The sequence below is a fragment of the Sus scrofa genome, chromosome 6 (assembly GCF_054392235.1).
Source record: "Sus scrofa isolate SSC_HxYL_T2T_F1_AM1 chromosome 6, Sscrofa_HxYL_maternal_Yorkshire_Landrace_v2.0, whole genome shotgun sequence".
Classification (NCBI taxonomy): domain Eukaryota; kingdom Metazoa; phylum Chordata; class Mammalia; order Artiodactyla; family Suidae; genus Sus; species Sus scrofa.
The window spans coordinates 100010625-100036267 of NC_139388.1; the positions used below are offsets into that span (position 1 = coordinate 100010625).

General features: G+C 48.6%; 2 protein-coding genes across 15 annotated transcripts in view; one reads left to right on the top strand and one right to left on the bottom strand.

Annotated features, from left to right (window-relative positions):
* The first annotated feature begins 2863 nt into the window (after window positions 1-2863).
* On the top strand, window positions 2864-21102 carry PPIE (peptidylprolyl isomerase E). 13 transcript variants are annotated; one of them, XM_021095990.2, is made up of 11 exons: window positions 2939-3113; window positions 3834-4132; window positions 4287-4385; window positions 5466-5509; window positions 5999-6025; window positions 7949-8030; window positions 8546-8646; window positions 11101-11224; window positions 16281-16466; window positions 17732-17874; window positions 18037-21102. In XM_021095990.2, the coding sequence occupies exons 2-11, from the start codon at window positions 4096-4098 to the stop codon at window positions 18103-18105; spliced, it is 912 nt and encodes a 303-aa protein (XP_020951649.2). In that variant the 5' UTR covers window positions 2939-3113; window positions 3834-4095; the 3' UTR covers window positions 18106-21102. The 13 variants fall into 13 exon arrangements, with proteins under 13 accessions (XP_013854653.3, XP_020951649.2, XP_084820153.1 ...); XM_084964027.1 differs by having other exon boundaries at window positions 2939-2988; window positions 7928-8030; XM_084964029.1 differs by having other exon boundaries at window positions 2939-2988.
* The window catches only part of LOC100620374 (bone morphogenetic protein 8A), a 32957-nt gene continuing 28227 nt past the window's right edge, over window positions 20914-25643 (bottom strand). For both annotated transcript variants that reach the window (XR_014807516.1, XM_003356326.6), the window contains one exon: window positions 20914-24921. Coding sequence is in view for 1 of the 2 variants with exons in the window: in XM_003356326.6 (XP_003356374.5) it covers window positions 24772-24921 (150 nt within the window). In the remaining variant the exon portion in view is untranslated. The remainder of the gene's footprint in view (window positions 24922-25643) is intronic.

Below are 25643 nucleotides of genomic sequence, written 5' to 3' on the forward strand. Positions count from 1 at the left end.
AAAATACAAAATATTTCTAAAGTTATACAAAGAATATTTTTGGATTTCTCTCTCTTTTTCTTTCTTTCTTTTTTTTTTTTTTTTGTCTTTTTAGGGTCTAACCCACGGCATATGGAGGTTCCCAGTCTAGGGGTCTAATTGGAGCTGTAGCCACCGGCCTATGCCAGAGCCACAGCAACGCAGGATCTGAGCCGTGTCTGTGACCTACACCACAGCTCACAGCAATGCTGGATCCTTAACCCACTAAGCAAGGCCAGGGATTAAACCCACCACCTCACATTTCCTAGTGGAATTCGTTTCCACTGCACCACAATGAGAACTCCTATTTTTGGATTTCTCATTGTGGCTCAGCAGTAACAAACCCAACTAGTTTCCATGAGGAGATGGGTTCAATCCCTGGCCTCGATCCGTGGATCCAGCGTTGCCATGAGCTGTGGTATAGGTCACAGACACAGCTCAGATCCTGAGTTGCTGTGTGGCTGTGGCATGGGCCAGCAGCTGCAGCTCAGAGTCGACCCCTAGGCTGGGAAATTCCATATGCTGCACGTGAAAACCTAAAAAAAAGGAAAAAAAAATTGTGAGGACTAAATGTCTGAGGAAATAGCTGCCTAGCACTAGGCCCAACACAGAGCAGGTGTGTCCTGTATGGGTTCATTTCACCTCCCTTTTCTGACTGTATTGCATTGTATATATACATGAATATGTACAGAGGAATCTATATAGTGTTTATATTCCCACCATTCCCCTCTCAGTGGACTGAATTTGCTCAGGGAATATTACCCTTTTCCACCTCTTCTGGAATTCTGAGTGGTAGCATACAAGTATTGAATGATTGGACTGTCCTAACCTTGACAACTGTCATATGCCCTTTCCCTGGTTTCTTCCTCTCCTGGTTCTCAGGCCTGTAGTCCACGTGCAGCTGACCGCCTCCACGCCGGCCGCAACACCCCACCCCACCCCCCAACAGAAGCAGATGCTGGGTGAGTGACCCACATGCTTGCAGAAGAGGGGGCCAGAGCCTGTTACTGACCTGGACACCAGCATCCAGGCTCTACTGGGTTTTTAATGGAGTACCTTCCCACAGGTGAACGTTTGTTCCCACTCATCCAGACCATGCACTCAAACCTGGCTGGGAAAATTACGGGGATGCTGCTGGAGATTGACAACTCGGAGCTGCTGCACATGCTGGAGTCCTCCGAGTCTCTCTGCTCCAAGGTGAGCTGGTTCTCCGACCCTGTCACTTCGGCTCACTTGGCTCAGGATGTGTGTGTGTGGGGGGGGTCTTCTGCCCCCATGACCTCTTCCTTGTGCCTCACCTGCGATCGGAGGGCTGCTGTGCTGTGGGCATGTGAGAAAGCAGTTCACACCAGAAGCCCCCGCTGGGCCTGGGCGCCAGGGAGGGACGGAGGGGCTCTCCTCAGATGTCACTGACCACCTGGAGATCTCTCACAGGTGGATGAAGCTGTAGCGGTCCTACAGGCTCATCATGCCAAGAAAGAAGCTGCCCAGAAGGTGGGCGCTGTTGTTGCTGCTACCTCTTAGACAAGGACAAACCATATGTTTGGCTTTTTCATTTCCTTCAGTGGTGGTGGGGGGAGGTGATGGGAGGGTTTGTTTGTTTGTTTTGTCTGTGTGTTTGTTTTTGCTGCATCAGGAGCATGTGGAAATTCCCGAGCCGAGCCACGAATCGAACCTAAGCCACAGCAGTGACAACAATCCTTAATTTCCAGGCCACCAGGGAACTCCCAGAGCACTATTTTAGAACATGAATGTGACCATGGAACTCCCTATTACAACCTTCAGTAGTTTCTCAAAACTTATAAATCCTCCACGTGGTTTACAGGGCCCTGCATCACCTGATCCCTGCCCAGCTTGCCTGCCTAAGGTTTTCTGCCCCTCCCCTCCCCAACCCCCATGCTCTGGCCTTTCAGTTTCTTGAACACACAGACACTGTCTCCTCTCTCTGAAACTGTTTTCTCTACTTCCTCCTCTCTCTGGCTCCTCTTCCTCCAGGTTTCAGCTTAAATATGACCTCAGGGAGATCTTAACCCACTGCTGTATCTAAAGTAGATGGCCCTATTATATTGTATAACATGTCGATCAGTGATTTATGTATTAGTTGTTTTATTCCAAGAGTTGGCAAACGTTTTTCCTCAAGAGTCTGATGGTAAATATTTCAAGCTTTATAGGCCCTAGGTCTGCCCTTGCAGTGTGAAAACAGTCACAGACCAATACTTAAAGGAATGAGCATGTCTGGGTTCCAATAAATTTTTGTGTATGAAAATTGAACTTCATACAGTTTTTTTTTTTTTTTTTTCCTTTTTTAGGGCCACACCTGCGACATATGTAAGTTCCCAGGCTAGGGGTCAAATCAGAGCTGCAGCTGCCAGCCTACACCACAGCCACAGCGAGCACAGCCACCACAAGGCAGGATCCCAGCCGCATCTGTGATCTAGGCAGCTGCTTGCTTGCAGCGACGCTGGATCCTTAACCCAATGAGCAAGGTCAGGGATGGAACCTGCAACCTCAGGAATACTAGTCAGATTCTTAACTTACGGAGCCAATAACGGGAACTCCTGAACTTCATATGGTTTTCATGTGTCAGGAAATATTATTCCTGTTTGGATTTTTTTTTTTTTTTCCAGCTACTATTTGTGGCTCCGGGGTTGTCCAAAAACAAACTGGCGAGGGTGGACCGCGGGCCGTAGCTTATTGGTAGTTTATTATTTGCGGACTCCAGCTGATTGTTCAAAGGACTGTTTTCCTCACGACAGCGCAAAGGCAGCGCGGGGACCAGGCCCCCCCTCACCCACCGACATGCACCTGCGCAATACGGGCGAGAATCACCGCGAGTAGGAAGCCGCTTAGGCCCACGCCTAAATGGGCGGGGCCTGCGAGCGCCGAACGCGGGGGCGGGGCCCGAGAGCGGGCTTCCGGCGGAAGAGCGTGCGAGCAAGATGGCCACTACCAAGCGAGTGTTGTACGTGGGTGAGCAGGCGCGGGTGCTAAGTGGAGTCTGGGCGAACCTGGCCGTGAGTGGGTCGTGGCGTGGAGCTGGACAGGTCTCCGGACGCGGAGGCCGGCGAGCAGCTGTCTAGGCCGCATCTATGGCGGTATTGCTTGGCCTCAGGGTGGGACCCCGAGACCCAACGATCACTTCAATTCTTCCAAGCCCGCTAAACTCACAGGAACCTCTTCACCTCTTGGGCCCAGGCCAGTGTTAGCTTAATATTAGGGACCTCTGAATCCTCGTGCCCATTCACTTTACATTCTTTGCAGAGATGGCTCAGCCCCCCTGTTGCCTTTAAGGAAAGAGTTCCCAGACTAGCCGGGTAAAAGTGGGAATAACGTTAATAGTGTAATTTGATGAGTGCTTTGGTGGACAATGGTGATAGGGGCCTGAGTTCGGGAAGAAATGACCCTCCATTTGGAGAGTTGAGAGCACACTTATAGAATGCTGTGACGCTGGAGCTGATGAGTCTCAGTTAGTCAGCCAAAGTAGGGCAGGTGTGTTTACTAAAAGGGAGCATAAAGCAAAAGCCCAAAGGTGTAAAGTAGCCTGATACTTGGGGGCAAGGGGAGAGAGGCTCGAAGAGGTGGGCGGGGCCTTGTGAAAAACCTTATGTGCACTGCTAAGGCGTTTATACGTTATTCTGAGGACAGTGGGAAACCTTCGAAGTAGTTTAAGCAGAGAAATGATGGGTTAAAATCTGAACGTTTCCATGATGGTACTGGTTGGTTTTGTGGGGGTTATTTATGAAGTTATTGCAGTAATCCTGGGGCTTACTTCAGATGAGTCTTTTTTTTTTTTTTGGTCTTTTCTGTCTTTATAGGGCCGCACCCACAGCATATGGAGGTTCTCAGGCTAGGGGTCTAATTGGAGCTGTTGCTACCGGCCTATGCCACAGCCACAGCCAACAGCAACACCAGATCCTAGTCGCGTCTGCGACCTACACCACAGCTCACGGCAACGCCAGATCCCTAACCCACTGAGCGAGGCCAGGGATCAAACCCACGACTTCATGGTTCCTAGTCGGATTAACTTCTGCTGTGCCGCAACGGGCGCTTCTGCTGTGCTGCGACAGGAACTCCCAGATGAGAATCTTAAAGAAGGGTGAAAGGAGTGTGCTTCGTAAGTAGGCATGAGGGAGCAGATGAGAGGGGTGTTTGTGTACCCAAAGGACTGGATGGAAAGACCCCCTTGGCGGTCACGTGCTATCTGAATAGCAAGGACTTTTCAAGAGAATGGAGGGCAGTAACTCAAAAGGCCTTTGGCTTCTTTGCAGGTGGACTTGCAGAGGAGGTGGATGATAAAGTTCTTCATGCTGCTTTTATCCCTTTTGGAGACATCACAGATATCCAGATTCCTCTGGATTATGAAACAGGTGAGGCTTTTTAGTGTCTCTCATGCTCAGAATTCTCCTGCTAGAAAGAGAACTTAAAAAAAAACAAAAACCAAAAAACAACATTTAGGTCATATCACAGTGCATTTGAGATATGCCTTGGGCAGCATGACAGTGATCTCAATGCAGGACTCTTCTTAGGCTTGCAGTTGTGAGCTGTAATTTGCAGAGTCCTATCTGTTGTATTTGAGATAAGACAGTTATCAGTTAGCCAGTAGGAAGATTGGTTTTGAGCTACGTGGAGATATGTTGTTTCAAACTACTTACCAAACTACTTACTCTACCTCATCTCCCCCCTTCTTGGCAGCTGTGCTATTAATCAGGGTAGCAGGAAAGCCCAGCCCTAAGAGAGGAGCCTTAGCCTCTGCACATCTGGGTAAATTTTCTTTGGTTGTATTGGCTCTCTAAGGTTAATTGGTTAATTAACACTGTTGGGCACTTGGCCTTTCTATTTTGATTAGCATTTTGTGGAGGGTAAAGACTAAGTGTCCTTACTCAGGTTTTAGGACTCATGTTTTATGCAAAGTTGTTGTTCAGAATGTGTATTTGAAATGGATAATTTGATAGATTAAATGACTTCATTTTTCCAGCTGTCTTGCATGCAAAGGTTAAGGTTTTACTTTAGCTTTGGAAGAAGAACTGAATCCTTCCCCCCATCCCCCGCCCTGGCTACACCCTATGGCATGCAGAAGTTCCAAGGCCAGGATTCGAACCCACACCACAGCTGCAACTCAAGCCACAGCAGTGACTATGCTGGATCCTTAACTTGCTGCTCCACCAAGGGAACTCCTTGTATTCTTATTTTAAAGATTAAAAGTACAGTTCATTATTTAGCTATATTCACTACAGAACAGTTCAGTATAGCTTGAAATGTGGTTTAAACTAGGAAAAACCAAAGAATATGATTCCTTTTTCCAAAATAGTGATTGAATAGAATTTTCTAGTGAATGGATAAGACATATGACAGACTTCAGTTTCCTTATGACCACATGCTTCTTCCCTTTGCCCCCGTGGTAATTGTGATTTTGTTTACTTTTTTTTTTTCTTTTCTTTTCTTTTCAGAAAAGCACCGAGGATTTGCTTTTGTTGAGTTTGAGTTGGCCGAGGTGAGAAAATTCTATTACCTGTGTTAAGTCTTTGGCTTCTGTTATTACTGTTACTGATTACAAAGGGAGCTGTTCGCCATTGGGTTGGGTTTCTGAGCCTCATGGTGATGGTTCCAGAGAGACAAAAAGTGCTATTTGAAAGAAAGCTTCCCTTGCTTAATCAAACTGGAGGCTGTGGTTAACATCTGAGACTGTCAGGTGCTGCCCCTCTTGCTCTGCAGAGATTCTGCAGCTCTGCTCATTGAACATTCTTACATGGCAGTACTGGCGATTATTTCTCTGCCTTCCACTTTCTTGCAAATAGCTTTGCCACCAACAGAGAACTTTCTTGTTGGGTTTTTTTTGTTTTGTTTTGTTTTGTTTTGTTTTGTTTTTTGGCAGTGGTGGGGTGGTTAGTTTTTGTTTTGTTTTCCTACTGAGCATGTGTCTAGACACCACAGGAAGCATTGAGCTGCATGCCTAAACTTGTTCCTTGTCTTTCCTTGGCAGGATGCTGCAGCAGCTATTGACAACATGGTATGGCTGAGAATCCTCATACTTAGAGAAGTTACTTTTTGATGGTACAGAGGGTCTTTATTCATAAACTGGTTTGCAGAACCTCCCAAGTTACAATGTTGCATGGGGAAGTAGAATTTCATCATGTGAAAATATCCACTGTGGAAGTTGCCATTGTGGCTCAGCAGGTTAAAAACACAATGTAGTCTCCTCCACGAGGAGAGGGGTTCAATCCCTGGCCTCGCTCAGTGGGTTAAGGATCTAGCATTGCCATAAGCTGCAGCGTAGGTTGCAGATGTGGGTCAGATCTGGTGTTGCTATGGCTGTGGGGTATGCCTGCAGCTGCAGCTCTGATTCGACCCCTAGCCCAGGAACTTCCATGTGCCATATGTGTGGTCATAGAAAGAAAAAAAAATTCACTGTGTATTGATCACTTATAAAATTATCCTTACTCAAGATAATATGAGGAAAGATTGTGTGTGTGTGTGTATATATTCGCCTGGATCTCTTAGCTGACAGCAGAATTGACACTTTGTAAATCAACTATACTTACATTTTTAAAAAATTAAATTAAGTTTTAAAAAATTGTCCCTACTCAAACATCTTTCCCCATTTGACAGTAATGTAAATCCTTACCATCCTTGTTGACCACTCTAACTGGCTGACCCTGTCTAGGGTAGGAAATTGCAAACCACTGCAAACAGATTGTACAATGAAATCATGTATTTTGTAAAAAGAGGCAGGATTTCATGATGTGTTGGACAAGTTAACAACTAGGAAATTCAGTAAGGAGAATGATAGGGTGTGCAGCTGATGCAAATGATTGGAATAGCCTGGAGAGGTCCTTTTGGGAAATGATGCAGCTCTTGAGTATTATTTCATCTTTGAGATGCTTATGATTTTTCACCACAAAGATATATCATACCGTTGATAGTATTTTGTTGGAAAGAAAATACTGCGAATTAATCAGCTTCCATTACATTTTTGTTCTACAAATTAGTGCGTAGTTAAACCTGAATTTTAACTGTATTTTCTTTTTTTGTCTGCACCTGCGGCATGTGAAATTTCCCAGACCAGGGATCGAACCTGCACCATAGCAGTGAACCGAACCATTGCAGTAACAATGCTGGATCCTTAACCCATTGCACCACAAGGGAGCTCCTACCCTTCACTTATTTATCTATCTATTTATTTATTTATTTATTTATTTTGCTTTTTCAGGCCATACTTGTGGCATATGGAGGTTCCCAGGCTAGGGGTTGAATTGGAGCTACAGCTGCCAGCCTACACCACAGCCATAACAACGTGGGATCTGAGCCACATCTGTGACCTACACCACAGCTCAAGGCAACACTGGATCCTTAACCCACTGAATGAGGCCAGAGATCAAACCAGCATCCTCTTGGATCCTAGTTGGGTTCATTAACTGCTGAGCTGCAAAGGGAACTACCTCCCCTTCACGTTTTTACCGTTATATTTTCTTCACTGCTTCAAGTGGATTCACATTAAGTGACCTTTCCTGGTATCAGTTATCTTTGGATACAAAAATTTTCTTTTATTCCTATTCTCTGTTACCTATTCACCAAACATGTTCCTCATCTCTCACTTCTTACCCTTTCAAGGCTGATCTTGACTTGGAGGTGAACTTGTGTACTTAGAAACCACATTTATCCTCGTAATTTCAGAGTGCTCTGAATCTTGAGTCAGTTTTGGTAGCACAAGTCTTTCCTGGTATTGAAAGAAAGGAGGTGTGTGATGGCTCCAAGGAGGAAATTTCCTGCCCAGAGACTGCTGCGTGGCAGGTGCATAGCTTGCTGTTAGGGGCTCAGGGATTAAGGGAGAACAAATCATGAGCTTATCTCAGATGTATCAGAAGTAAACAGAAAGCTGTCTGATTTTACTTCAACCTAATGGTTTAAGCAGCTGGATTTTCAATCTTTTCAGAATGAATCTGAGCTCTTTGGACGGACAATTCGTGTCAATTTGGCAAAACCAATGAGGATTAAGGAAGGCTCTTCCCGACCAGGTGAGTGGGAGCAACACAGGTTCCCCTTCACATCTTCCACTTTGGCTTTGGTTGCCTTCCTGTCCCTGTTTTCTTGGAAGTAGGAGCTGAATAGCACTCTGGTGGTCAGGAGTAGAGGGTGGTTTATGCTGGTGAAGAATATGTACCATCTTTGTAGGGAGATAAAAAGAGTTTGAGTTTCTCAGCAAAGCCAGGGTGCCAGGGTAATTGTTTCCCTTACGAGAGAGAAACCCTGCCTAATCTCTTACCTGTCCCAGTTTTCTCAGCACTTGACGCTGGGGTGTGCCATTGAGTGCCTGGGCCAGTGAAGGCTGCACCTTTCCGTGAGGCAGAGCTTTTTCCCTCAGTCCTGCTAAGAGGTGGACTTCAGGGTGGCAGACCCTGCGGGAACTGACCTTACCCCTGGGAGTTCCCAAGGCAGAGTCTTCTAGGCAAAAAGACCAAAGAGTAAGGTCTGCTTAGTAGCAGTTGGCTGATGGGTTGAATTTGTTCATCTTTGCTCACTTTCCTTTCAGTTTGGTCTGATGATGACTGGTTGAAGAAGTTTTCTGGAAAGACTCTTGAAGAGAATAAAGAAGAAGAAGGCTCAGAGCCTCCCAAAGTAGAAACCCAGGAGGTGAGATTGCAGGCTGGCATGTCTCACAGGAGGCTTTGTTTTTTAAGGTTTTATGGAAATTTGCAAACATATATACAAAAGCGGAGAGAATGAAAACTGAACTTTTATGTGTTGTTGGAGGTGGTGTTGAGTGAACTAAAGAGGAGCTTTAGGCTCCTCGTCCTTGTGCCCTGCGTGAGGAGCTTCCGGGCTCGGGTCCTGTTCTGTGATTACGCTGAGGTGAGGAAGGGTAGTGAGCGCACCCCAGTGCCCCTCCTCATCATTCTCCCTCCTTACCTGAAGCATCAAGCCCCAGGCTCACAGTCTTGCTGTCCTGACATAGGGAAGGCAGGACAGGGTTGGGGTCCTTCCCTGCATCCTGTGCACTGGTCCAGGTCTCCTGAGAGCCCACGGTGGCACCTTCTCCTGATCCTCAGCCTGCCTCTTACCACTGCCTCTCAGGCTGCCCCTCTGCTTCATGTTCTTCTGGATTTCTTTCTTGACCCACGGAGTCTCTCTGTCTCCCCTCTTGACCAAAACAGGGGCAGTCACTCTGATTTTTCACCATCTCTTCTGTGCTGTTGACTTTTTTGGACTCTGTTTCTAGTCCTGAGCTTCAGATTTCTTTCCTCCTTCCTTCCTTCCTTCCTTCCTTCCTTCCTTCCCCCAATTTTTAGGACCGCACCCAGAGTGCATGGAGGTTCCCAGGCTAGGGGTTGAATTGGAGCTACAGCTGCTGGCCCACACCACAGCCACAGCAACTCAGGATCTGAGCTGTGTCTGCGACCTACACCATAGCTCACGGCAACGCTGGATCCTTAACCCACTGAGTGAGGCCAGGGATGGAACCTTCATCCTCATGGATGCTAGTCAGGCTCATTACCGCTGGGCCACAATAGGAACCGCCAAGCTTCAGATTTGTGCTGTGAGTCTCACAGGCAGCGTAAAGCTACCTAAAATGGATGCCTCCCTTCTCTGATCCTGTTCTTCCTGTGCTCTCAAGCTCGCTAATTTGCCACCATCCGTGGCAAAGCAGAGCACAGTAATGGCCCATAGAGAATGTCAGTGGAGAGACCCTAGGTCACCCTAGACCCCTCATTAAAGTAGAGTCGGTGCATCGTAATCTGCTGAGTTTTTCTCTTAAACCTTCCTTGAATCCCTCCTCCTCTCCTGGCTCCATCGCCCAGCTTCTCATCTCATCTGGGTAATTGCAGTAGCTTCCTAACTGGTCTTCTAGCTGCAGTTTTACTCCCCTCCCATCTGTCATAAGGGCAGCTAGATCTTTTTAAAGCATAAGATGGATCATCTGACTTTCCTGCTAAGAACTTTTCCATAGCTACCCATCATCGGTCCCAGGGGATAAAGGCCTTGACCCTGCCCACCTCTCACCTTGCAGACCACACTTTACACCCTTGGTAAAACCAGTCTTTGTATTTCCTTGTATATCTTTGCTTTGGTATAGGCTGCTCACGTGCTTATTGCCTTTCTCTTTCTTGTCAGTAAATTCTGTGAGGACAGGGGCCTTTGTACTGTGCATCTTGTTAATATAAATGTGGAATGTGAGGTGGGATAATGTGATTAAGAAAATGGACTTGGTTGGGAGTGGGAGTGACTTTGGGCAGGTTACTGAACTGCATTGTACCTCAGTTTCCTCGCCTTTAAAATGGAAATGATGGTAGCACTGATCTCACAGGTGGTCATAAAGATGAAATGAACAGATCACATACAATGTTCCGAATAGTCCCCTGTACCTGGCAAGTGCTGTGTGAGTATTTGTTGTTACAGCTATGCTGCTGCCCTTGTTAGCAGCAGAGTCATCACAGTACCCTCAGTACCCAGTGTGATACCTCAGTGTTAGTTAAACTGAATCACAAGCAAGTTAAGGACGCTTGACTTTTCTCTTTGGAGCAAATGTGACAGCTGTATTAACTGTCTCCTCTGCCCAGCCTTGTCTGCTTGGAGGATAAAGCAAGGCCCAGGCTCCTCCGCAGTCCTCTGAGCACTTAGGCCCTGCTTGCTTCCATTGCAGCCAGCCTGTGGATATGCAGGGCTGAGCATAGAAGGAAGGGGTGGTGTTACAGAAAGGGGTCCATTAAACTGGAGTAAGGGGGGTGGGCTTTAAGAGGGGTTTGAAGATGCTGAGAGTTTTGTGTTGTAGACCAGAAAATTACTGATCTGTGATTGCAGGGGAGGGTGATGGCGAAGCAAGCTGACATGCTGAGGGGGTGTGATGAGAAAACATGCCTGCAGATGGGGCTCCAGGCAGAGGGTACTGAGGTCCTGTGTCACTAGATGTCCAGCTGGGGACCGTGGCTGTGGCCTCTACCCGCTGCAGCGCTGTCAGGGCTCAGGGCCTTCCCTATCAGCACTTTGCCGAGCCTGCTCGCTGCAGTTGGGTTCCAGTGTGGATCCAGAAGAACACTCGCTCCAGTGAGTAAGGGAGGTCTCTAACCTGGCCATTTCTCCTTCGTCCAGGGGGAGCCCACTGCCAAAAAGGCCCGGTCAAACCCCCAAGTGTACATGGACATCAAGATTGGGAACAAACCAGCCGGCCGCATCCAGATACTCTTGCGTTCAGACGTCGTTCCCATGACAGCAGGTGAGCAGGACTCCTGTCGGGAGGGCGGGAAGCTGGTGGCTGAGCAGTGAGCCTTCCCAAGATTCTCAGTGCCTCCATTCCTGTGACATTGTTTCTGACCCAAGTTGCTTTGCAGCATCTCACATTGTGGGATCTAGTAACAGATGAGTCAGAGCAGGCATTTTTAAAGCTTTGTAAGTAGTAGTTTACTGGTTTTTAATAGTCTTTTTATTTTTCTTTGACATAAGTAAACATGTATTTATGGGTTTTTTTTAAAAAAAAAACCTACATACAGGAATTCCCATTGTGACTCAGAGGGTTAAGACCTGACATAGTGTCCATGAGGATACAAGTTCTATCCATGGCCTCGCTCAGTGGTTTAAGGATTCAGCATTGCTGCAAGCTGTGGTGTAGGTCGCAGATGTGGCTCAGATCTGACATTGCTGTGGCTGTGGCATAGTCTGGCAGCTGCAACTGTTTTGACCCCTAGCCTGGGAACTTCCATATGCCACAGGTGCGACCCTAAAAAGAAAAAAAAAAAAAAGAACTACTCACGTATTATATATATATATATTCTAACAATATTGAAGGCAGTGAATTGAAAATTTAAGTCTTTTTGTCTTCTCTACATCTAGTTTACCCTTCAGAAGTAATTACTGTTAACTAATGGTTTAAGTATTTTGTCATTTGTTAAATACTGACTCCTATTTACTCTTCTTTAAAATCTAAATTTTCTGTAGACAAATAGTTTAAAATGTTAGTTTCACAAAGCTTTCTTATTTATTTATTTGCTTTCTTTCTTTCTTTTTTTTTTTTTAGGCCCACACCCATGACATATGGAAGATCCCAGGCTAGGGGTCAAATCAGAGCTACAGCTGCTGACCTACACCACAGCCACAGCAGCACAGGATCCAAACTATGTCTGCAGCATACACCACAGCTCACAGTAATGCCGGATCCTTAACCCACTGAGCGAGGTCAGGGGTCGAACCCACATCCTCATGGATACTAGTCTGATTGTTTCCACTGCATCACAACAGGGCCTCTGGACAAAGCTTGTTTTAAAAAGCAGCAGTGCCCCGGTGCTGTCTTCATCACTAACACCATTGCTGCTTCAACTCCTCATGGATTCTTTTGATTTTTCACCTCTGTATCGGTAGATAATAGATTTGTGTTGCTATTTCCTGGTTTTTGCTTTTCGTTTTGTCATTTTAGACATCTATTGGCTTCCCACTTCAGAAGATAAGGATTAGCTTTTCTATCACCTTTTCTGCTCCTTCATCTTCCTTGTATTGTTACCATAGTTTTGGTTAGGTCATGGGTTATTTTAACTATGAATGCATCATATTATAGCTTCTTTTCATATATTCCATTTTGTTTTCCTTGGAATTCATAATTATCTTATTTTCATATTTGCTTTGTCTACTGTGCACACATTCCTGAGTCTCTCCCAAATTCTCCTGCTTGTATAACTCTCTCATCATGTTCAGTTTCACTTTTTCCTCCGTGGAAGCTTCTGACCTCCTCTGGCCTGGACCAGTGGCTTTCCAGGCCCACTGCATAGCTATTGTCATGAGATCTCCTCTTTTCACTTCTTATGTTGGCACCTCTGTTGTCATTTTTGGTTTATTCCCTCATTTCAGTAGAGGCCATGCTTCTGTAGCTTCTGGAGAAAAGAGCTTGGGGGAGTGAGTTTTTTGAGGCAGATGTAGGAAAATATCTACTTTCCCATTTGATAGTTTGGGAGTAGAATTCTGGAGAGGTCTAATGTCATTCTGATGCTTGGTCCTTTATAAAAAACTTTTTTTCTGTCTAGAGCTAAGCTGTCCAGTATGGTAGCCACTAGCCACATGTGACTAGTTAAGTTTAAATTAATTCAAGTTAAATAAAATTAAAATTCATTTCCTTAATTACACTAACCAAGTGCTTAATAGCTGTTAGATAACACTGGTGTAGAGGCTAGGAGGGTCTCTTTGTCCTGAAACAGTGCCTTTGGAGTAGGTCACCTTCCATCCATCATGCTGGATATTCAGTGGACCCCATTGCATTAGTTTTTCTCTGCTGCTGTAACAGATTATTACAGACTTAGAACACAAATTTATTACCTTGACTGTCCCAAAAGCAAGGCGTCCAACACAAGCCTCATTGGGCTAAAATGAAGGTGGTGGCTAGATTGCTGCATGCCTTACTGGAAGCTCTAGGGAAGGATCTATTTCCAGAGACAGTCAGGTCATCAGCAGAATTCAGTTTCCTGCGTCTATAGACCAAGGTACCAATTTCCTTGCTGACTGCCAGCTGAGGGCTGTTCCCAGCTTCAAGAGGTTTGTGGCCCCTTTCCTCTGTTTTCAAAGCCAGAAACAGTAGATCTAGTCTCTCTCATGTTCTGAATCTCTCCATCCACTTTGAACTCTCTCTGACTTCAGCCGAGAGAGGTTCTCTGGTTAAAGGCTTGTGATATATGAGGCCAACTTGCATAATCTGCTCTCCCCTCCTCAGTGTCCATAACCCTAGTCGCACCTGCAAAGTGCCTTTTCCCTTGTACAGCGTAACGTATTCTCAGGTCCATGGGGACGTGGACAGCTTGGTGAGCCATTGTGCTGCATATCACAGCCATCGATCAGGACAATCCTATCCTTTGGTTTGGGGAAATTTCCTTGAATTATTTCTTTGCTTTTTGTCCCTTCTAATTTCTTGCTTCTCTCATTCTGGGACCTTTCTAAATGTTCTTTTTCATAGCATCCTGTGCTTATTCCATGCACGTACTATCATTTTGTCTTGGGATATCACTGAAGTTTCTCCTTTGTATACAGCTTATGTTTTAAGTCACATTTTTCTGGGTTTTTAAAATTTTGTTCTGCTTCGTTATTGGTCTGTTTTAGTCTTTGCTTTTCACATTAGATGCCTTCCTCATCTTTAAGACTAGGGCCCCAAAAATCTGCTTGGGAACTCCCTGGACATCGGTAAGGCCTCCTGACTGGGGCTTCCACTGGAAGGGGATTTTCTCTCTGTTGGACCCTGGATGTCAGTGTTCCTGAGTTATGGTCCCTTGGACAGAGCAGTGTCACAGAGAAGCCTCCAGTCTCTTGCTAGTGGTCCTGTGTCCATCTGTTTGCTATCATAGTGAGTGAGATGGGAGCAGTAGATAAACCTTAACTCAGTCTCCATTTGTCATTGTGTCTCAGCCCTTGGAGATGTGTAGTGCATCCCAGACCAGAGACCCTCTGCTTTAACCTGCCAGAGGGTAGATAGAGCTCCAGCTGGCAGCCAGGGCCAGGGAAGGGAGAGCCTCTGGGGGCTAGCTGCTTTCTTAAACAGGCCTTCAGTCTGACTTCCTACTTTGAGAACCATCCTCACCTCGTATCTGAGCTTCTGCCCCATAAATTACTTCTCTGCTTTACTAGTGTAAGCTTCAGCTTTGTTAGGTCTGCTGTATCGGTTATGGCTCATCTGTTTGTCTTCTAGGTTTCAAAGATTTTTGCTGCTTTAATCTCTTCTCTCACACACACGCACACACACCTTTTTTGGTCATTTTATCCATTTTTCTAAGTGCACAATTTACTGGAATTAATTGCATTCACAGTGTTGTACAACTCTTAGCACCATCTATTTTCAAAATTTTTCCATCACCCTAAACAGAAACTTGGTACCCATTAAACAGTAGGTCCCATTCTTCTCTCCACCAGCCCTTGGTAACGTCTCATCTACTTTCTGTCTCTCTGAATTTGCGCTTCTAGATATTTCATGTAAATGGAATCGCATAATGGTCCTTTTGTGTCTGGCTTATATCACTTAGTGTTTTCAAGGGGTGTCTGTATCTCAGTGTCTTGTTCATGTTCATGACTGGATAATTGCCATTCACATGTTGATGGACACTTGAGCCTTGTTTCCACTTTCTGGCCATTGTGAGTAGTGTTGCTGTGAACGCTCATATACGAATATGTTCAAGTACTTGTTTTCAGTTATTTGCGGTGTCTTCCTAAGAGTAGAAATGCTAGTTTTTACGGTAATTCTAATTTAACTTTTTAGGAACTGCCAAACTGTTTTCCACAGTGGCTGCACTATTTTGTATGCCCACCAGCAGTGTTTAAGGGTTCCGATTTCTCCACATGCTTATGAACACTTGTTTTCTGTTATTGTAGCCATCCTAGTAGATACGAAGTGGGATCTCACTGTGGCTTTGATTTGCGTTTCCCTAATGACTAGTGATGTGGAACATCTTTTCATGTGTTTAGGGGCAGGGGCCGTTTGTGTATGTTCTTTGGAGAAATATCTATTCAGATCTTTTACCTGTTTACTGAATTGTTTGTCTTTTTGTGGTTGAGTTGTGGGATTTTGTTGTGTGTTCTGGGTATTAAACCCTTCAGGGATAAGATTTTTGCAAATATTTTCTTCCATTCCCTAAGTTGCCTTTTCACATTGTTGAGAGTATTTGATGCACAAAAGTTTTTCATTTTGATGAAGTATAATTTGCCTATCTTTTCTTTCGTTACTTATACTTTTGGTGTCACAATTAAGAAAACCATTGCCAAATTCAAAGTCACAAAGAGGTGCCCTTGTTTTTTTTCTCAGATCCTGTTTGGTTTTTCTTTTTTTTAAAAAAAAAAAAAAAAAAAAGACCACACCCATGGCATATGGAAGTCCCAGGCAGGCTAGGGGTTGAATCGGAGCTGCAACTGCCAGCCTACACCACAGCCACAGCAACACCAAATCTGAGCTGCATCTGCAAACTACACTGCAACTTGCAGCAATGTCAGGTCCTTAGCCTACTGAGCCAGGCCACGGATTGAACTGGCATCCTCATGGATACTAGTCGGGTTCTTAACCCACTGAGCCACAACAAGAACTCTTGGTTTTTCTTTTTAAAAATTGCTTCACTGTCAGTTTAGTTGGAGCAGAGCTGGAATGCATGTGATCACTCCTTCTTTAACCAGAAATCCCTTCCAGTCCTCCAAGATGTCAGTATCTCAAGGGTCTAAATGAACATTAAACAAGTAGAATGTGGTATTTCAGCCTAGTTAGAGAGAGGCTTTCTTGGTTTGTTCTTTAACCCGGGTGCCTTTTCCTTTCTGGGCCCCAGAGAACTTCCGCTGCCTGTGCACCCACGAGAAGGGCTTTGGCTTCAAGGGCAGCAGCTTCCACCGCATCATCCCCCAGTTCATGTGCCAGGGCGGCGATTTCACCAACCACAACGGCACTGGGGGCAAGTCCATCTATGGGAAGAAGTTTGATGATGAAAACTTTATCCTCAAGCACACGGGACCAGGTGGGACCCCATGGGCAGGTGGTGACGAGCAGGCCGGGCTGGGGCAGGATGGCTCCGCAGGGTGGGTGACAGGCCGTGGTTCTGGCTGAGGGGTCGGGGTCTGCAGGAGACCCACCCAATGAGCAGAAGAGAAAGGTTTGGCGTCACTGGAGTGGAGCGAGCTTGTTTCCATCCATCTGCCCGCGTGTCCACACCCCCTATCGGCCTAGCTTAGATTCTGTGGTCCGCCATTGTAGGCCCTCTGCTTCCCTCAACCCCACTGCCCGCCTCACTCCGTCAGACATACCCAGTAAAGTTTCAGTGGTTGGGCCCCAGCAACTAGAGAAAACGCAGAAGTGTACTGAAATTCATTCCTGCAGTTCCTCAGGGGGCGCTCGGCAGCCTTACTAGCTAGAGCTCCCGTCCATCCCTCCTTCACTACCAAAGCCTCCATGTCACCCTCTGCCTCAGCCGACGCTCGGCCTCCTCCACCGTGTCCACACGTTCCCCCTCTGACTTCCCTCCAGGTACAGGGGCTTGGCGGCATCCCCTCTGCTCGTGGTCTGGACCCCTGCCCTCTCCCCTACTTCGGAGCCTGGCTTCTGCAGTTGGGCCCCCGCCCCACCCCCACCCCGTGAAATGCATTTCCCAGCTCTGCTGGGCCAGCCCATCAGCGTACAAGCCCGCAGGATCAGTCTTTTTTTTTTTTTTTTTTTTTTTTTTGGTCTTTTTGCTATTTCTTGGGCCGCTCTCGTGGCATATGGAGGTTCCCAGGCTAGGGGTCGAATCGGAGCTGTAGCCACCAGCCTACGCCAGAGCCATAGCAACGCAGGATCCGAGCCGCGTCTGCAACCTACACCACAGCTCACGGCAACACCGGATCGTTAACCCACTGAGCAAGGGCAGGGACCGAACCCGCAACCTCATGGTTCCTAGTCGGATTCGTTAACCACTGCACCACGATGGGAACTCCAGGATCAGTCTTTTTTAAAAGTGCTTTGACTCACACCTCTCAGCCATCACCCTTGCCTCCGGTCCTCCTTTTAAGCAGAACTTCTTAAAGAAGTTATGTGGGCTCTCTGCCTCCTGTTCTCACCACCCGCTCTAGACAGACTTCTGACCCCACAGTCCACTGAAACCACTCTGACCCAAGACGCCAGCAGTTCCGTCTTGCACGTGATCTCCCTGCCCTTGCCTCATCCCACTCCAGCACTCTGGCCTCTGCTACCAGACGTCGGGAGCTGAGAGCAGGGTGGAGGGAGCCGACCTGGTCTTTCTCTCCCCAGGCCTGCTCTCCATGGCCAATTCTGGCCCAAACACCAACGGCTCCCAGTTCTTCCTGACGTGTGACAAGACAGATTGGCTGGACGGCAAGCACGTTGTGTTTGGGGAGGTCACGGAAGGCCTGGACGTCTTGCGGCAGATTGAGGTGGGCGGCCGTGTGGGAGAGCAGGAGGGGGGCTCCGGGCCTGGAGGGGGGCCCGGGCAGGAGGGAGAGGCTGGGGTGGGGAGGGCGGGGCCGGGTGTCCCTGAGCCGCCTGGACCCTCCCTGCTCCCTCCCTGATTCGGCCTCTTCCATTCTGCCCCGAAGGCCCAGGGCAGCAAGGACGGGAAGCCCAAGCAGAAGGTGATCATCTCCGACTGTGGGGAGTACGCGTGAGGTGCCAGAGGGCTCCTGTTGGCGGCAGCAGGGCCTTGTGTCCTGGTCAGCATGGGGCAGCTCCTCTGCGGGCAAAGCCTGGCCTCCTCTGGCTCTGCCCCAGGTGTGGCCGAGGGCCCGAGTGCCACCCTTCCCTCTGGACAGCTGTGCATGGCCTTTCCAGCCTTTGCTGCCAGGGCCTCTCCTGGGCCCAGCAGTGTGACTCTTAGACATTTTCTTCTGGTAAAATAAATCCTAGTTTTTGTATTGCCGCCTCCAGCTAGTTCCTGGGAGTTATCAGAGCTCACATCTAAAGCTCAGTTGTCTCCCTGAGATAGGTTGACAAAGAAGTAGGGCACAGCATCTTCCCCACAGCTTTGCTTTCCTCCCTTGGGCTAGTCCCTGAGAGGGAGGTGAGAGAGCTTTAAGCCAGTACCCTTGTCAGACCATTGTCAAGACCACGGAAATCAGGGGGAAAGTTCCTGTCTTCCAGTGCCTCTACTCCCGTATCATGCTGCCAGTCTCACAGCCAACGGGTGTACTTCTCAGTCTCGGTGAATCATTTGTTTATTTTACCTTCATTATACAGATTTTTTTTTTTTTTTTTTTTTCTTCAGGGCCGCACCTGTGGCATATGGAGGTTCCCAGGCTAGGGGTCGAATCAGAGCTGTAGCTGCCGGCCACAGCCACAGCAACGGAGGATTCGAGCCGTGTCTGCAGCCTGCACCACAGCTCACGGCAACACCAGGTCCTTACCCCACTGAGCGAGGCCAGGGATGGAACCTTCGTCCTCATGGATACTGGTTGGGTTCGTTAACCACTGAGCCACAACGGGAACTCCAACACAGATGTTTGATACTTTATTACTCAGAGTGCCTTCTCCATGCCCTGTACTATACTTACTTGTGAGGGAATGAGAGGTTAGCAAACCCCCTGAGTCTAATCAGCCCACTGCCTGTTTTTGTGAGTCAAGTTTTACTGGAACACAGCCACACCCATTTGTTTACATGTTGTCTGTGGCTGCTTCCTAACTACAGTGGCAGTGTTGGTGACAGATCGTGTGTGGTCCCTGACCAGAGCTCTCCATAGCAACAGGACCAATGGGATGTGTGTCTAGGTACATAGACTTAGTTTACAGAACTGGCTCTGCAGTTGTGGGGGCTCACAATTCTGCCATCTGCAGGGCAGGCCAGCACACGAGCCCCAGGGAATAGTTGATGTTGAAGCTTGAGTCCAAAGGCCAGCTGGTGGCAGAATCCCTCCTTCCTCAGGTGACCCCAGTCTTTCTCTCCCACGGATGCCCAACCATAGTTGTAGAGGGTCATCTGCTTTACTCCAAGTCTACTGATTTAAATGTCAGTCATATCTGAAAAATACCTTCACAGCAAATTCTGGACTGGTGTTTGGCTAAAAAGTAGATACCATGGCCTAGCCTATTGACACATAAAATTAACAGCATGGTCCCAAAGCCTAAAATATTTACCATCTGAATCTTTGCAAGAAGTTTGCTGACCACTGATGAGACAGGTGGCCCCAGCCCTGCTGAGCTCACATTCTGGTCCCTGTGTGCAGCCACTGTCTGCTGCTCAAGCCAGGCCAGCTTCTCCTCACTCCCATTCCATGGACTGGTCAGCCAGGCTTTAAAGCCTGATCTGCTGAAGGCTCTGAGCAAGGCCTGGGCCCTGCAGCCTCTGGACAGCTCCCTGTGGGATAGATCACTCAGATCATTCAGAGACGGCTGGGCTGGGCTCTTCCATCTTGAGTAGAAATCTGATGCTCCAGCAGTGGCCTGTAGCGTTGAGTTCCCTAGCCCCAGAGATCCCAGGATAGTGCCTGCTGAGGGATGATGACACTCCGGCCCTCCCTGTGGCCCTCACATGCCAGATGGACTCCCAGCCCTCAGCTGAGCTCCCTTTGCTGCAGTTGGCTGGGTTTCTGCCTCCTCGTGCCTGCACCGTACCACATAGTTACCCCTGGTCCTTCTGGAGCTGCCAAAAGAGGCCCCCGACCCCATCCCACCCTCGAGTGTGGACTCTGGTGGCGTTAGGACAGGCTTTAGTAAAGCAGTATGATAGCAGGAGCCAAGGAAGGATGTGTGTGAAGAGCTTACTTAGCACAGCCATCCCAAGAGGGGACCACTCCTTTGACAATGACTTTGTTGCTTTCTGTTCTTCCCTGATATCCTGGGAAGGTTGAGAGCAGCCAGCAGGTTGGAAAGCTCAGCAGGTTTGGAGTCATCCATGCCAGTGGCCTTCCCAGTACCCTTCTGAGTGTCCGTGGGTATTATCTCACTGTCTTCACACCAGAACCCTGTGCAGAGGCACACCACTGCACAGGTCGCCCGGAACCACATGGCAGAGCTGGGGTTGGAAGCTTGGCCATCTCCCCCCACCCCCCACTGTAGTGGAGTCCTGGGGGAGTTTCCTGAGCTCTAGCCTCAGTCTGCAGCAGGATGGCCCAAAGCTTGGGGGAGAAAGTCACAGGGCCCTGCACTGCCAGACAGGAAGGGGGGCCCAGAGCCTGGGGAGCATCGGCCTGGTCACCTTGCTCAGCTGCTCACTGCACAGCACCGGCCTTATTGCTTAGTAGGCTCTGGCCTGTGGGTAGTGGACCCCAGGGCTCTCTCAGGCCTTTGTTCCAGCGTCAGGCCCCATCTGTGCCAGCCGCACAGAGGAGGAGACCTGGGTTTGTGGCCCCAGAACCGGTCCTGTGACTGCTAGTGTTTCTCGCAGCATGTCTGCTCCAGATGCTGCTGGAACGAGAAAGAGATTTTTAGTGGTGAAAACTGAATCTTGTAGAGTTCAAGTGATGGAAAACTAGAGAGCCGTATTTTCAAAAAATATTTATTAACAGGGAAGACTTCACCATATAATAAAGTGGGAAAAGCACATCTAAAGCTGTTCATATAATACAGTATGATCCCCAGTTTTGCATAAATACCTATGTGTGATATGTAAACGTGTATTTTATATGTATCCTAAGAAAAAAAGCCTAGAAATAAATTCACCAAAATATTAATAGTGTATTTATCTGACTTGTAGGATTATGGTGATTTGAATAAATTTTATTTTTTGATTTTTCCAAAATTTCTTCTAAAACTGCATTATCATTTTTTTTAAAGGCCACATGCATGGCATATGGAAGTTCCTGGGCCAGGGATTAAATCCTTTACCCCCTGCACTGGGCCAGGGATCGAACCCACACCTCCACAGTGATCCAAGCTACTGCGGTCAGATTCTTAACCCACTGTACCACAGCAGGAACTCCCAAAACTGCATTATTTTAGTAATAAATGAAAAATAGTTTCTACAAAGTGGATTAAGTGCTTGCAAAAGGCCTCCCCATAGGGAGTAAAACTCAGGATGGACAACCCCCTGTTCAACCTGTCAGAGGGCACTTGGTGGGGCTGAGTGCCCTCAGGCCACTCGGATGCCCAGGTCTCTGGGAACACGGAACGCAGTGTCACGGCTCTGGCCAAAGTGGACAAAAGCGTTCTTGTCCCAGGCTTTTAAAGCCATTGAGAACACAAGTCCAGCCCTCCAAGGACTGCGGTGGAAAAAGCACGGTTCTGAAATAAAACACTGTCACCCACAGAATACATTCTGGGAGGAGGAGAGGTTTGGTAGACAAACACAGAAGGGGCTCAAAATTAGCAAATTTGTTTGTAATAATACCAACAACTATCAGTTAAGCATTTATATGCCAGACATCATCCTAAATGTGTATATACATGATCGTTTTAATAGCTTGGAAGGAAAGAGCCACTATCCTGCTTTCCAGTGAAAGAGAACCAGGATTCAAATCCATTTGGCTCCAAAAATCTCTTTTTGCTCTGCTGCCTCTTTTCCTATTAGGGATTTTTCCAGAACATGTTACCGCCCTACCTTAGTTTGAAGACAGTGATCCTGACATAATGACTTGGTCTTGAGGCCAGGAATGCCCTGCAGATACCGAGACTGTTGTGCATTTCTTTTTATCTCTTCACCCACGTGTCCTCCCTGCCTGTCAACTGTCATTGATTCCTCATTGCCATCTGTGGGTCTGAACTGCCCACCCTTATTTATCCTTCCCACCTGGTGCAACCAGGTAAACAAGCCAGGCCCTGAGCCAGAGGCTGGGAAATGCTGGCACCTGGACTGTAGCCACATTGCTTGGCTCAGCATACAGATAACTCTTGGAATTAAATGCTCAGGCTTTCTGTCCATTCACAACTGTTCCACCACTCAGGGCTTTTTTCGTTTGATTTCCTCTGGTGACTGGATGGCGAAAGTTGCTAGAACGGCCAGGTACAGAGGCAACTCACTGTTTTCCAATTGTTCTGCCTGAAGAAGGAGGATTGTAACTCCTAATCATTCCTGCTACGCACAGGTGAGGTGTACCCCACATCTCCCACCACCCTTTGGGTAACACGACACGTTCCTGGTGTACCCCTAGCAAGCCAGTCACGGGGCCTAAAGATGCCAGGTGAAATAAGAAAATTAGTTTTTGCGAGTTCCAGTTGTGGCCCAGTGGAAACGAATCCAACCAGTATCTATGAGGATGCAGGTTCCATCCCTGGCCTCACTCAGTGAGTCAAGGATCCGGCATTGCCAAGAGCTGTGATGTTGGTCACACATGCAGCTCAGATCCTGCGTTTCTATGGCTGTGGTGTAGGCCGATAGCTACAGCTCTTTCAACCCCTACCCTGGGAAATTCCATATGTAGCAGGTGCGGCCCTAAAAAGCCAAAAAAAAAAAAAAGTTGTCAAGGTAATTGGCTAATTTGAGATTTAAAATGACCTAAATGACAATCCTTGATGTTGGGAAGAGAGAACTGTTAGATAAGTACTGGACCAACAAACAGGTTCCACATGACATGCCAGCTCTGCTTCACGATGGCCACCTGAGCTCTGTTCAGGGTTACTAGGCTGCCTCTGGGAGCCAGGGCTGGTAGACAGATTCCCTGGCTGAAGGCCCTGTGCATATCACAAGTCCATGTTTCATGTTCAAGATGGAAAGGGAAGCCCAGAGGAGGAGGCCACCCACAAGTCATGTCCCCTAACATGCCACAGCTTAGATCCCTACACTGATGGGAAGCTCACCACTTTTTGTGTCCATAAGGAGGGTCTCTTCCTGTGCACTGCTCCCAGAGTCCCTCCCAGGTCCAGGCAGAGGGGCTGCTGTCCCGCAGCAAGGCCCAGCCTCCACCCCTGCTGCCAGACCTGCGTTCCCGGAGAGTAGGTTCAGGGGCGCAAAGTGAATTCCAAGGACACGCTTCCTGGGCTGTGCCCGTGGGTTGGGGCGGGCCCCGGATCTGCTTTTAATGACACAGTTTGGGCAGCTGGACTCTGTCTGCTCTAGCAGGTAAATTACAGGCTTAGCAAGTCAGAAATCAAATAAATACTCCAGCTGCTGGCGGCTGCTCCAAGGAGAACAGTGGTTTCCGAGAACTTCCCCACCCAGCTCAGCCTAATTGCCACCTGTCACTCCCCTGGGAGAGGGGACTCTTCTTTGGCTCACAGGCCCCAAGAAATAAGAGCAGGGCTCCTGGGCACATAGGGTGATGTGACTTGGGTGACCAGCCTGTTTTTGACAACTTCCGGACATGGGCAGGTGCTGACAAGCCCTGCCTTTGCCCCACACCTGACCCCAGGCCACCCAGTGTCCCAGATGCGTTGCTCTAGGCACAGTGGATGGCTCCTTAGCAGGAGATGGCAGACAGTTTTCACATCACATGCCAACTCTCATCTGTTGGCGGTGCCAGCTAGAGTTCTGTGCTCATCATTTTGAAATTCCAGCTGTGAAAGAAAAGATTGAGGTTGATTACTGACTGTTGTGCACAAGGTAAAGGAGGTTGTATCATCTGTGCTGGGCGCTGCCATCCTGGGCCACGTGATGTATCCACCATACTTGATTCAGTGAAAAGATAACTTTTCTGCAGAGCTGAGCTCCTGATGGTTCAACATGGTGACAGACAGATGGGGGTCAATGAAGCCCCCAAGATTTTTTGTTCCCCCAAAGTCTCTTCCTGAGACAGCAGAAGCAGATCAAGGCAGGAAGAGAGGGAAGATAAATGCCATTGGCCTTGGCCCTAAATCATGTTCATTCAGCTCTTTCTGGATGGAGGTGACCCACATGTGTCCTTGTGGCCAGCGATTTGGTAATTCAGAGCCCCATATATAGAACACTGAGGGCAATGCCACACTGGGCAACGAAAGTGCCCAGAAGCGCCCAGTACCTGGGAAGGGCAGGGAACTGGAAATGGGCCAGGACCCGTCTACGCATCCCCAAACCCCATCATGAATGGTGAAGGGCCTGAGGGAGCCATCCAGGGTTCCAGAGGCCTTTGAGTTCATCGCACGCCCGGCCGTGGCTGGGCCAGCAGTGGACAAGGGCAGATCCTCAGACAGGACGCTGGGCCAGCAGTGGACAAGGGCAGATCCTCAGACAGGACGCTGCCAACCTCGAAGGACAATCAGCACGTGCCTCTGGGAAGGGGGCTGGGGTAGACCCCTGCTTGATGACTCAGACCACCAGGACTGGAGGCCAGAGTTCCATCACGACCTCAGGCAGGGAGGGGGCAGAGGGGCCTGGAGAGGACCGGCCCTGACAGGATATGGGCTGCCTGCCCGAGCTGTGACGGTGTTGGGGGGTCCCAGCCTGTGGAGGGCTGTCCGGGTGGGGGCCAGCACCAAGGCCCGGCATGGCCTCAGTGGCAGCCACAGGCCCGGACCACCATGTTGCGGTGCTTGCGCAGGATGACGTTGTTGCTGCTGTCGTAGTAGAGCACGGAGGTGGCGCTCAGCTTGGTGGGCGCGCAGCATGCCTTGGGGACCGCGTCTGGCTTCATCAGGTGCACCTGGCGGGGGAGAGGGTGGCAGGCCGAGGTGTGAGACTTGTGGGCTCCTCCTGGGAACCCCCCCAGTTCCAGCCCCCAAGTTCCTGCCACTTGGGCTCCAACTGCTCAAGCTGCCTCGGCTCTATCTGCACCTGCGGCTGGGCAGGTGCAGGCTTGGGCTCTGCCCCCGCCCTGCCCTCCTTGACCCGTGCCCTGCCCGCTGCCCTCAGGCCCAGCCTGGGCACCTGCCATACCCCCTCCCCTCAGACAGGACAACTCAGATCCTGCTTGTCCCCAGCACGTGTGCCGGCGCTTCTGCCTGGCGCCCCTGCAGCACTGCTCCCTGGGTCTCTGCTGCTCCCCTCTCTTCTCTGCATTTCTGTAATGTCCCTGATGTGTCTTGTCCACATCAGCTATTTCTGGTCCATCTGCCCCTCCAGACTGAGAGCCGTGAATGTCCAAGCAACACCAGCTGACACCCAGACTTCCAGGCTCACCCTTGGGGTGTTGGACACTATTGTTTCTCAACACAGCTTCACCCTTATAACAACGAGGCAGGGACTGTTCTGGGCAGAGGACCACTGAGGGCACAGGAGCCACGTCACACGCACAGTCGCATGGCTGACACCCAAGCTCGACTGGGACCCGGTGCAGGGATCCTGCTACCCTCCTCCAAAGGGCTCTGCCCCAAACCCAGCCCAACTGAGTCAGCTATCGCAGCCTCCACAAAAATATTGACACAA

Excerpts from the sequence above, each read along its gene's own strand:
- PPIE (XM_013999195.3), top strand. The coding sequence starts at position 3,108 with ATGGCGGTATTGCTTGGCCTCAGGGTGGGACCCCGAGACCCAACGATC. Across the intron at positions 16,467-17,731 it reads CCTCAAGCACACGGGACCAG|GCCTGCTCTCCATGGCCAAT; the intron begins GTGGGACCCCAT and ends TTCTCTCCCCAG. Across the intron at positions 17,875-18,036 it reads ACGTCTTGCGGCAGATTGAG|GCCCAGGGCAGCAAGGACGG; the intron begins GTGGGCGGCCGT and ends TCTGCCCCGAAG.